At 37.4% G+C, this 13,582-nt stretch overlaps 1 protein-coding gene across 1 annotated transcript; it reads right to left on the minus strand.

The window, feature by feature from the left end:
• Window positions 1–2,613: 2,613 nt before the first annotated feature.
• LOC121371835 (NADH dehydrogenase [ubiquinone] 1 alpha subcomplex assembly factor 4-like) lies at window positions 2,614–10,730 on the minus strand. The gene is made up of 4 exons (XM_041498024.1): window positions 10,668–10,730; window positions 8,923–9,066; window positions 5,216–5,313; window positions 2,614–3,068 (listed from the first exon to the last, which is right to left on the minus strand). Exons 1-4 carry the CDS (start codon window positions 10,684–10,686, stop codon window positions 2,697–2,699), a joined length of 633 nt encoding a protein of 210 aa, XP_041353958.1. The 5' UTR covers window positions 10,687–10,730; the 3' UTR covers window positions 2,614–2,696.
• Between the last annotated feature and the right edge of the window lie 2,852 nt (window positions 10,731–13,582).

Genomic DNA, 13,582 nt, shown 5'->3' on the forward strand with positions numbered 1-13,582 from the left:
CTTTTGTCTTGTTATTTACTTATGCGAGGTTATCATGTTGGTCTCACATGATAATTGATCGGCTCGATACAAACCGCGGTACAGTTTTGCATATTGCGATTTTTACACGCTATTTTTTTCCTTGTATCTTATTTGACTTGAAATAGGCAAACAAACAAAAAAACCATCATGTTATTAATTGGTGATGACAGGAAATGTAACAATCATGCCAGTCGGTCTTTACATTATTTGCATTTGTTACCGAGATGTGTTCATGACTTGTAGTGCCAGTCAGGACAGATAATGAAATTAAATGACCGAATTAGATTACAGATAATGGAATTAATCCATAAATATTAAATAATATCAACTATATTGCAATACGGTTTCTTATATCGCAATACGGTTTTGACCGTATCGTTGCACCCCTACTAACTAGTGTTGCAGTAGCTGCCTTGAATATTATTAGGCCACTGAACCAAAGACTTCTGTGACCTATTGCGAGCTGTTTCATGTCCTGCATAAACTTTTGACTTCTCCAAAACCCCTGGACCAATTCCAACCAAATTGTTTTGGAAGCTTCCTTGGCACATGGAAAAACTAATTTTATATTTTTTACCCTCCAAGCGCTGTAAGGTCAGGGCTCAAAAGGGGAAAATTCAGCATTACTTTAATTGTGGATTTGGTTATTTCAACCCTTCCAGGGCAATTCCGACATGTATGCTCACACCCATGGGTGGGGTCCAAATGGGGCTAAATGAAGCCAATATTTAAAAAATTAGTTTCTTTCAAGAAATAACACTGAATTATATATGTAACAGTTATATCAATTCTCGAAATAAGCTGTTGTCTGGGCAACTGATTAGCAGGTTATGTGGCATTTGTGGTAACATTCCAAATGTCGGCCAAATTGGTTGCTGATCAAAATAGACTACTAAATGCTGAACAAATGGATCATATAAACTCCAGGCTACAGATTCCCGAAGCTATCTTAGCATTACAATATTATAAAACGGTTGTAATGGTTTTATATCGTAGTGCTGAGATGGCTTCAACAATCTCGGCCCAGCATGGCATTTAGTTGAGTTGAATTTTACTTATACTGTCAAATTATTTGCACTCCACAATATGTTCATGTGTGCTTGAAACCAACATGATTTTGTTTAGTGTAATATTTGTAACAGTTAGTACATGGGACTGAAAAAAATCATCAAAGCCACTGCATCCATTGCAAACAAAAACTTGATCGCGAATGAAGTATTCATTATGAAAAAACAATTGTAACGGATACATGACCTGATCAATCATTCACAACTTTTGTCGAGGGCCGTCCTATGGTTTATAGTGTCCCAGGTTTACTAGCTGTATGGAGCAGCTGACCTACAATTGTCTCACAGGAAGCTTCCTTTACTTGTGGAAAAACTAAATTATGATTTTGGTAATTCTGAAACACATCTCTCCCGAAAATGGGTGTTCTACACTTCGTGAGTCTGGTAGGTGACAGTCAATGATTTACCCCAGTCACCATGGGCCTCATTTGTAATATGGAAGGTTTTTTTAACAATTTTATGGAATAATTATAACGTTTTATAGTACTTTGATACCAGACCGTGGAAGGGGAAATGTTTATAAGATGCCTTTGGAAATAGGTATTTTTTTCTCCATCCAGTACACCACGACTGGTTTATCAAAGGCTGTGGTATGTGTTATCCTGTGTGGAATAGTGCATATAAAAGATCCCTTGCTGCTAATGGAAAAAGGTAGCAGGTTTCCTTTAAGACTAAAATGTCAACATTACTAAGTGTTTGACATCAAATCGCCAATGATTGATAAATGTATGTGCTCTAGTGGTGTCGAACAAAACAAACTTTTTTTGGTAAATCGGTAGCAAAAAAATTGGTCCATTGACGAGTTATTCCATTTATTGAATGGATTTGTACATGTACTGTAGGTTTTACCTTTTGAATGAATGAATGAATGTTTAACGACACCCCAGCACGAAAAATACATTGGCTATTGGGTGTCAAACTATGGTAATGCAAACAAATAAAGTGATGATCAACATCAATATAAAAATTCAAAATTTAAATAAAAACAGTGTAAACAACTGTGCAAATATACAAATATCACAGATAGATAGACTTTTACTCAAAATTTCTATTTTCTCTTGGAAAAAACCTGACAGCGGATTTGTGCTGTATTGGCCAATCTCAAAGAGAATGTTACACCCCTGCACCACAGTGAGGTTACAGCACGCACAGGGGTTTTTACCTTTTGAATGCTGCACCCAAACACAAAACATGACTCAACCCCCCCCTTTAAACGGGTCACCACAGTGTCTACAAGATAAAAACATACAAACGCAATTATGATTTTTTTAAACATTATTTGGCAAACCTCACCTTTTAAATGTTTTTATCAATTTTCTTTTTTTACCCAGGGTAGTCATGACATCATGTGGAACCGACTGACAATTTTATTTTTTCCCCACCCCTGGTGTAGACCCTGCCCATACTAAAATTCCATGACAAGTGCCTGAAGATGGGCACTTTTCAAGTTATTTTCCTTTTGAGATAATGTTTGAAAGATAACATTACACTACAGCCATAAAAAGAATAAAGAAAACTAAAAATATATATACCGATACTTTAGTATTATTTCTTTTTACTATCCCACACTAAAACACAATTTCACACAATTCTGACTTCACACAACTATCAGGTTTTTTTCACTTCTGGCTCTACTGGTGTGTCCAACAATTCTGGGTGATCTTTGGCACCAATTGTTTTTTTTGTCTCCAGTAAATCCAACAGTTTAGGATGTTTCTTTTTCAGTTCCAGTGGCATGTGTATGTGAAAGGTGTGGAAATACTTGATCACTTGTTCCACTTGACGAATGTCAAGTTTGTGTTCCGTGGCGATGACTGCAGCAGAGTACGTCTTTGGCGCGGCCTGGTGGTCCGCCAGGAAGTTCAGAGCGAGACGGATGCTTGTCTTCCCAACAGGGATTCGCCGAGGCTCAAAAAAGCCATATTCAGGTTCTTTCTGTGTGGTGGTTATTGTAGGCAGTGGTCTTTTTAATGATTTTATCTGCAAGGAGAAAGTAAGACGAAACAATTGTTAAATACCTATTGATATAAGTCCAACTAATAATGCACGGGGAAAAAATATTTAACCTGTGGCTATGATGTAATAAATGGAGGATTTGTCAGAAATGTTTTTTAATATGGAAAATATTAACAGAGACAAATACTGATTAACTAGAAGAGGTTGATATTATACATGTTAAAAATAACAAATAGCAAATTATAATTTGATATATAGTAAATCACAGTTCCAAAGCTATCTTAAAAAACTAATATGACGTCGTGATTGGCACAAATGTTGAGCTTCAATTACATTAAAATAACTTTAAATGCTTTAAATCCACAAGTCTTCAGCAGTTGTCAACACAACTGCTTTAAAAAGACACTACTGTTCTCAGAACGAACAATAAACCTGGTGCAACCAAATTAGTGATATCCAAAGTCCTGATAGTTTTAAATCAAACCCTTCATATGCACTTAGTAGAACCCTAGATCTATGTTCAAAAGGAAGGAAATGTTTTATTTAATGACACACTTGACATATTTTATTTACGGTTATATGCTTAAGGACCATACAGATATATAGAGAGGAAACCTGCTGTTGCCACTTCGATTAGCAGCAAGTGATATTTTATATGCACCATCCCACAGACAGGATAGTACATACCACAGCCTTTGTTACACCAGTTGTGGAGCATTGGCTGGAACGAGAAATAGCCCAATAGGTCCACCGACGGGGATCGATCCCAGAACGACTGCGCAGCAAGCAAATGCTTTACCACTGGGCTACATCCCACCCCTTAAATCTGTGTTGAAAAGAGTTAAACTATCATTATAATATAAGGAGTAATACAGCCCTAAGTGAAACCTTAAATCTGTGTTGAAAAGAGTTATTTAACTATCAATTAGATGATAATATATGATTAGTAAAAACCCTAGATATGTGCTCAAAACAAGTTAAACTATCATTATTTATAATAAAAAGTAGTCGAAGCACAAAGATAATGATAGACAATGTAAATCAAAGCAGTCTGCACATAAACAGGAAACCGTTTGTTCAGTATCATACTGCGATTCACTACACCAGTTTTACAGATCGCTACTCGATTTGAAAACATTAAATACCCGGTAGTAGTTGCTAATCAATTTTTAATTGACTAGAAATGTTGTTAATAAAAAGTATGAAATCAAAATGTTCCCTGATGAATATTATTTAAAAACATATTGTTAATCATTACTCATTCTGTAGTGCAATATTACACACTTGAAAATAATTATTAAATTTTCTTAATGTGGTTCAAACAATGAAAAATAAATACCTGTGGAAAAAAGTTATTGTGCATATAGAATATAATTTACTTGAAATGTGGTCATAAAACGTTCAGTAAAGGAACGTGTAACCACTGCCTTCAATATTCCAGCCATGTTTTGTCAACTGCATGAGCTATTCATGCTTTGTGATCATAAGTTGCATTACTAGCATTCTTGATCACATGCTCCTGTTTGACTATTGCATGGATTCTGATAACTTGGAAAAATACTTTTGTTGGTATCTGATCATTGTCAGTATGAAGCCACGCCTCCAAGGAAATGAACGATGGGTCAGATTGAGGTTATATTGGCACAAACGTTGCTAGTCATTTGGGTGTTCATTGGTGTTTATCAGAACACTATGCAGTGTCTGCGAAGATGTTCTCGATAGTTTAAGGATCTTCCACGTCACGTTACAAAATCGTCAGTATCAACAAGTACACATGGAATGATCTCAAAATGACAATACATCCCTGAGTTACGGCCAATCTGTTGAAGAACTGTACGTAACTGATTAGGTGATCACAAAGTACGACTATGACCGTACATCAATACATTGTTCAGTTACATCGTCACCGATGGCACACCAAGCATTGTGTAAACCATACTTCAGGTTCATAAGACAAGAGAGGATCACTGTCCCTTTAACAGATAAAATAGTACATCTATGTAAAACACTATATTTTACATTTTAAAAATATGTCTCACTAAAATTTTACTGATGCACAGGAACTTTTTTCCGTGAATATATAAACAGAATGTTCAATTTCTGTATCTTACATACAGAACATATCATTACAATGATGTTTTATTAGCAAGTAAAATAAAAGACTTAATTACTTCAGGTGGTGGACCAAATGATTCAATTCTGATGTGTTTCAAATTGGTCAACAACCCTTCATCTTTTTGCTTCTGCTTGTCCAGTAGTTCTGGGTGTTCTGAAAGATAAATACAGTATTGAAGGAAGGAAACGTTTTATTTAACGACGCACTCAACACATTTTAATTCCGGTTATATGGCGTCAGACATATGGTTAAAGACCACACAGATATTGAGAGGACATTATTATTTCCCTACAGACATTAATGTCAAAATTATTATTTTCTGCCTCAGTAAAATGTAATATACTCGCCAGAACCTAAAATCGATGGTCGCCCAACAGACTATCTTTGTAAAATTCTTAGCCCCTTTTCTTGATCCAGTAGCAGCATGTATGTGTGTGCATATATGTCATGGTTGAAAATTAGCAGTCACACATGGTGACCTTTATTGGTTACGGGCGACTAAGAATTTTACAAAGATAGTCTGTTGGGCAACCATCGATTTTAGCTTCTGGCGAGTATATTACATTTTATGATTTTACTGAGGCAGAAAATAATCATTTTGACATTAATGTCTGTAGGAAAATAATAATTTTGACATTAATGTCTGTAGGAAAATAATAATTTTGACATTAATGTCTGTAGGGAAATAATCATTTTGATATTAATGTCTGTAGGGAAATAATAATTTTGACATTAATGTCTGTAGGGAAATAATCATTTTGACATTACTGTCTATAGGGAACTGATAAATTGGCATGTAACTTCATAATGAATTTTATTTTAAAGATACAATTCACATAAAAAAACATTAGGTTTTAAACCCATACCATCTCAAATAACATTCTGATACATGTTTTAAGGTAATTAATGGAAAATCAAAGGTAATCGAATGACAAAACCGTAATACATGACCAGGGCCATATCTTTGCACAATACAGTCGAATGAGCATTTGACAAAATAATGGATAATTCCATGGATTTCTATTACCTCATCTATAGGACAGTCATTCGCAAGGAAATCCTTTACTGGGAATTCCATCCCTCTTGCATTGCTACAAAGAGGACTGCCACTCCCAGATTAGTTTACTAAAGCACGCGCAGTTCTACCATTAGTCTCTTGTACTGCCTTATATTTTACTTCAGAGACAATGCAAGTCAAGGCAGGCACTGCTGAAGCAAGTAGACATTGGGGGGCTGACAGATCGAGGGTGCAAAGCAGTTTCTAGGGGGTTCGGGGGTATGATCCTCCTTATAAGTTTAAAAAATACTAGTAAATGTCCTGAAATGCAATTTCCTGCATTCTAAAGCAAAAATCATCTATTCCTAAAATATTTACTACCAATAATACTTTTAATTCAGAATTAATGGAAGGGCTAGAGACCTCAGACCCCTCTCCCACTCCGTTGTGCCTGCAAGGTGCATACCTTGGCTGTTCTACAATTTTGTCTTCACCCCTGTATTCAAAATGAGATTAATCTGTATATAATTTAATAATAATTTGTAAAGAAACATTTTTATTTATAATAGATTTCAGTCGGTATGGGTTTAAAACTTAATAAAATGTTTTTTTACATTTCCTTTTGACGCAGACACATGGTTTTTTAACAAAGAACATTCTAGTTTTGAATTTAGCTGTGCAGTTAAATTTCAATGTGATAACTTGAGGGCTAGTTGAATTTGAGAAGGGCCAGTAAGATTTTTCTTCAACTGGCCCTGCTGGTGACCATGGTAATACTGGTGTGTGTGTATGTGCCCCCTCCCACTTTTGTGCACCTTCCTACGCCACTGTATGTATATATATTTAATGACAAAAACATTAATGACACTTGGTATGTTATCAACATCACGTGGCAAATGAAGAAATCAGACCCCAAACCGTGATTGACAAATCAATGCATGTTAAAACATTCTGATCAAGACTACATTATTCACATTTCTTTCATATAGATTTACAAAATTCAAGTGACATCACACAAGTATTTAATAGAAGAATCTATTCAAAACACACCGGCAATATACTTCCAACGTAAACAAATAATTATTTTTTTAGAAACTACGGACCTTTGACAGGCCCCATTTCCTGGGAAATAGGTTAAATCGGAACCACTATCAAAACGGAACCATTTTTGTTGGTGAAAACCGAACCGATTTGGCTATAACGGTACCTCAATGTAATGGCAAAAAAATATATCTTGTAGATATATAGATTGTGGGGTGCCATTTCAATCAACGCTAGGTTCCATTTTTGTTTGGGGCTGTTTTGGCATGGTTCTGTTTTCGCTATAACCCGTTTCCAGAATGTCGCGTTTGAAAAAAACAAATAAAATAAATAAATAAAATTATAATATGAATGAATGAATGAATGTTTAACCCAGCATGAAAAATACATTGGCTATTGGGTGTCAAACAAAAAATATTATAAGACAGTCAGAAAAAGATAGATCGCCCATCGGACTGGTAGTTGCATTTATTAATTCGTCCGTCAGAAGTTTTACTAGCATTTGGCAAGCAGGCGAGTTGTTTCTGCACCCCTGGAAAAGTATCATGAATAATCGAACGAAAATCTAACAGAAAAAAAACAAGCAAAAACAAACCGTCCCACCTGTTAATGAGTATTGACATCAAGTGTTAGTGATGGGTGTTGGTAAAACACTGACCAGACCATCCCTAATCAGTAATGACATCAAGTGTTAGTGATGGGTGTTGGTAAAACGCTGACCAGACCATCCCTAATCAGTAATGACATCAAGTGTTAGTGATGGGTGTTGGTAAAACGCTGACCAGACCATCCCTAATCAGTACTGACATCAAGTGTTAGTGATGGGTGTTGGTAAAACGCTGACCAGACCATTCCTAATCAGTATTGACATCAAGTGTTAGTGATGGGTGTTGGTAAAATGCTGACCTGACCAGAATGCTTGACAAACTGAATTTTTCCTTTTAAAAAAATATTGTTGTACTAAACGCAGCAGTGCCCTGTCTTCACGCTGTGATGTCACACGACGTCGTCCGGACCGAGGGAGGTCCACCACATCATTGGCTTGCCAATGTTTCCTCACCAATCAACTGATGACTGTGTGATGGTAGCCAAGCTGACGCCCAATCGAAATAGTTATCGTACCATAACACTAAATTTGACTTTTCTTAAGGGCCGTTCAGACTTTTACACTTTGGCTATTTTGATCAATTATTGTTAGTGCCATTTTGTACTGGGGCTGTTATGACTACGATTCATATTTATTGTGCACGAAGCCAAAACAAGGGTGCGAAAAGCTACTGTCGTCGACCTTAGAATGGATTTGTTTTACGTCCACAATGTTGATCGCTTACGTTAATTGATTATAATCTATTTTGTTTCACATATCGTAGCTGAAAAATGTAGAATAGTATTTCCGTAAATATCATATTCGTGTTTTTGTTGTTAGGTGAACGCAGTTTGGGACATCGATGGTACAGCTATCTCTGGCTGAAAGAGCTATTATAACAGTTTAAATGTCCATCTAGCTTCATCAAGATAAACATCTCCCGCACAATATTTATTATTGTGATGTTTATTTGTTGTGCCGTAACTCCAATAGATGTCAAAATGTTAAAAAACAGACCGTAGATGTTTACCTTGATGAACTATCATGCTACCAGAATGCATATTTTAAATCACATGGTATGTCCATTTTGGGCTATGAAAAATACTTCTCTTTTTTTTTTAGCAGTGTATTTTCTCACCATTTATGAACTTGTCAAGGACTTTCTCCGTTGAAGGATAATTTGGCGCCCGTGTCGGGATTTCATCGATCACTTTGTGTGCTCTGCTCTCTACGTTGATGTTTTTCACTGGCCTTGTTAGTTTGGACCACACTCTCCCCATAGCTGTAAGGAACCACTAGGAACTAGTAGTAGAACACAACTAGCATTCTGAACAACATGGTCAGTGTTCCATCTAATGGGCAGATAACTCTAGTGCAAGTATACCACAAGCGATCGGTAGTTTCCGTTCAAGTTCGTTATCAGAAGCAAAACCCGATCTCTTAGATTTGACTGGTTTTCAACTAAACACTCACCCCACCCCCACCCACCCCCCAAAACAAAAACAAGAAAGAAAAAAAAGTACTTGACAATATTATTAAATAAACTTTAGTACGTTAAGTGATTAATATATTTCATGTTTTAAACAATAAACTTCAATTTGTATCTTATTTTGTTACAAGCTTTCCTTATAAATTTAATCCGTTAAAGCACCGTAGTCCTAGATTACATGTTCCAATACGCACTGTTTTATATTATAAGGCATTCTGTAATATAGTACACAGGGGCCAAGGTCATTTTAACAGTTTGCAATCGTTCTGACCACTCTTCTTTTGATTTGTACTGCCTTCTTCGAACCTATCCGGTGCCGTATTTCTCAAGGATTTTGTGCGCAGGTCCAGTCGATTACCGTAGGCATGGAGTTAAATATTGCATACAAAGATGAATTACCGTACATGAAGAAGTTTGTTTTGTTTAATGACTGTACTAGAGAACATTGATTTATTAATCATCGGCTTTTGGATGTCAAATATTTGGTAATTCTGACATATAGTCTTAGAGAGGAAATCCACTACATTTTCCCATTACCATCCCACAGACAGGATAACACAGACCACGGCCTTTGATATACCAGTCGTGGTGCACTGGCTGGGACGAGAAATCGCCAAAATGGGCCCACCGACGGGGATCGATCCCAGACTAACCGCGCATCAAGCGAGCGCTTTACCACTGGGCTACGTCCCGCCTTTTCCGGGGGAGCATGATTTCCCGTGCGTGTATAGGTTACATCTAGTCCATTTTCATAATACCCATCTAGTAGGCCTATTCAGTGCGAGTCGAGTGTTGTCCGTGTGTGTGTTTATGTGTCTGTGAATCTATAAACGACATGTAACACATAAAAACGTCTGCAATTTGTTTCAAGAATGTTTTAGAACACATTGATGTTTTGTTTCTACAGAGACTCTTGTCAAGTGCCCAGGAAAAGAAATAGAATTTTTTTTTTGCTTAACAACAAGTATTTTTTAAATTATGGCAATTTGATATTCAACACACTGTTATTGTTTTTGTACCTGCTCCTTGTGAGTGTTTTGTACAATAAATTGAATTGAATTGAGTATTTCGACTTGTTGTTGAAAGAAAACATAAACAGAAGACGAAACCGACTACTGTTATGTAGGTTTCTCCTACTGCATATATATATATATATATATATATATATATATATATATATATATATATATATATATACTGAACAAAATAAGAAACTTCCGCTAACTTTGCTTGAACATAACTTGATGAAAACAAACCGGGGGAATAATTGTTATATATGCGTTTAAAGAGTGTTCCATGATGCATCGTTTGGTGCAAAAATCATGGCCATAGGTTAACAGAAACTGGGAGAAATTTTGACCAAGTGTGGTAGGGGTTAAAAAAAAAACACCTGCCTGTGGAATATTGTTCCATTCCTGAATGAGCGCTTGACGAAGTTCGTTGACGTTAGCGGGTGGGTTGGGACGACGCCTCAATCGTCTGTCCAGACTATCCCAGACATGCTCGATGGGGTTGAGATCAGGACTTTTAGCGGGCCAGTCATCAATGAAATCAATGTTATTTGTCCTAAGAAAATTTACAGTGTCTCTAGCTGTATGAGAGGTGGCATTATCATGCTGAAAAATCGAGATGTTGGCGTTGTTATGGAAGAGAGGAATGACGTGATGAGCGAGAATGTCATCGCGGTAACGTTGAGCATTTAAATTGCCATCAATGACGACTAGTGGTGAACGATAACTGTTAAGGCCAAACATTACATTTACATAATGTACATATTTGTTTGTTTACTTTGCATGCACGTCTTTGTTTACGTTTATGACGTCATGGTAATTCTGTTACGTCATTCTTTAGGCAACGTTAATTTCTGTCTTTCCAAAATACGTTTGTTAATTCCAAAAGAATATGGTACGCCGATAAATACGGTATGTATTACTATTTATAACTTAGTTTAAAATGTTTAAATAAAATATTGCTTAGTCTTATATTAAGGCGAAATAAGCCTATACACGTATATGTATATGTATTAAATGGTATATGTATTAAATGGGTTATGTATATAAATGTACATGTATATAAATGGTAGGCGCATTGTATTACTTATATTATACTTATATATATATATATGTATTATACACGTGCTAAGGGTAGATTATTGTTTCATTTGATAGTTGCGACATGCGTGCACTGGATGTTTGTAATGTCAAAGAAGTTATGTTGGCTCCTAACAAATACTATGTTTGTATAAATCAATAATAGGCTATTTATAGTATATTTTGTATATTTTGTATATTTCAGTCAATCTGTTGCTGTCGGCAAATAAAGTTTTCCGAATTAAAGCTCAGCATTGATGTTCAAAAGACGTCCCACAATAACCATGGGCAATGGCTGCCCAGACCATGACACAACCCCCACCCCCGAAAGGATCTCGTTCAAGAACACAACAGTCAGCATAGCGTTCATTTCTCCTACGGTAGACGCGTACCCTGCCATCAACACGTTGTAAAGAAAATCTGGATTCATCCGAAAAAAGAACGGTATTCCAGCGTCACCGTATCCAACGAGTATGTACACGTGCCCAACTAAGACGATTTAGAAGATGACGTTGCGTTAAAACGCATCCGACGTAAGGACGTCGTGCATGTAAACCGTTCTCCCGCAGACGATTACGAAGTTTGCCCACTGATTCGGTTATTATGAAGCCCAGGTGTGTTAGCAGCAGTAGCAGTGGCAGTGGCAGTTTGGAATCGATTGCGCAAATGGTGTTCATGATATAGCGGTCTTGATCACGCGTTGTAACACGCGGACGTCCACGACGTGGCAAGTCGTTGGTGCTTCCTGTCGTTCGAAATCTTACGCGAAGATTTCGTATCGCTCGACTAGAACTCCCAACATGCCTTGCAACGTCTTGTCGACATGCCAGCATCAAGCATGCCAATCGCCCGTTCGCGTAAATTATTGGGTATTCTTGGCATACTAAAAATGCTACAATGTAAAAAACGTAATTTTTTTTACAAATTTTGAAGCGTTTTCGTTCACTTGACAACAATGTCAGTAAGACAAGTAAAACAAATTGATCGAATACTACACGGGGCATGTCGAACCATGCATGCACGTGCATATTGAATTTCACGTTGTCGACGATTAACAATGCAAAAATAATCGATAAAATTCATGAATCCTGATAATACAGCTCAAGGCTAATACTACCTATATAATTTCATTACACAATGAATTCTTTAACACAACAAATACTATATGTACAAATCGGAAGTATCTTTTTTTGTTCAGTATATATATATATATATATATATATATATATATATACTACTCAAAAAAATTTAAGGGTCAAAAATTTATAACCAAATAAGTTTCAGAGTGTATTAGATTGATGATGTAAACTACACCAAAAATTTAATTTATTCCATATTTACAAAAAACCACAAATAAACGTCACTGTATACAAGAAAGTCACATGACATGCTGTCAAAGTTGAAGGTTGTCAAACATGGATTTTACACATTAGAACATTCGTTTAATAGTGTGAATCCACCCCTGGCGCGAATACACTCGACACATCGTTGCCTCATGCTGTTGATCAGACGTCTGAAGAACTCTTGGGGAATGGCCTGCCACTCTGCCATAAGAAGTTGACCCAGATCATGAAGGTTGGCCGGAGGGGCATGGTTATCCCGAACTCTCCTGCCTAATTTGTCCCAGGCGTGCTCTGTTGGGGGCCAAGTCAGGCGAATATGCTGGCCAATCCATCCTGGCGATACCTTGTTGTCTGAGAAAGTCCGTTACCACCCTGGCGCGGTGGGGTCTGGCATTGTCATCCTGCAGAACTGCCCCGCCGCCAATCTGCTGAAGGCCTGGGAGAACCAACGGCCGGATAATCTCATTCAGATAGCGGATTCCATTCAGATTGCCATCCACCACATAGAGGGGGGGGGGGGGGGGTCCTGTGGTGGATAGAGATGCCGCCCCACACCATGACGCTGCCACCACCGAACCGGTGACGTTGTCTAACGTTAACGTCAGCGAAGCGCTCCCCAGGACGTCTGTAGACACGAACCCGACCGTCGTTGAACTGGAGACTAAACCTGGACTCATCAGTGAACATCACTCGACCCCACTGAACACGTTGCCACCGCAGATGAAGTGTGCACCAGTGACGTCTGGCCGTTCTGTGACGTGGTAGGAGTGGTGGTCGAACACCCTGGCGACGGCAGCGTAGATTATTGGCTCTCAGACGATTGCGTATGGTTTGATCAGACACCCGAGTTCCAGTCGCAGTCCGCAGATTGTCACG

This window comes from Gigantopelta aegis, chromosome 4 (assembly GCF_016097555.1).
Source record: "Gigantopelta aegis isolate Gae_Host chromosome 4, Gae_host_genome, whole genome shotgun sequence".
NCBI classification, from domain to species: Eukaryota; Metazoa; Mollusca; class Gastropoda; order Neomphalida; family Peltospiridae; genus Gigantopelta; species Gigantopelta aegis.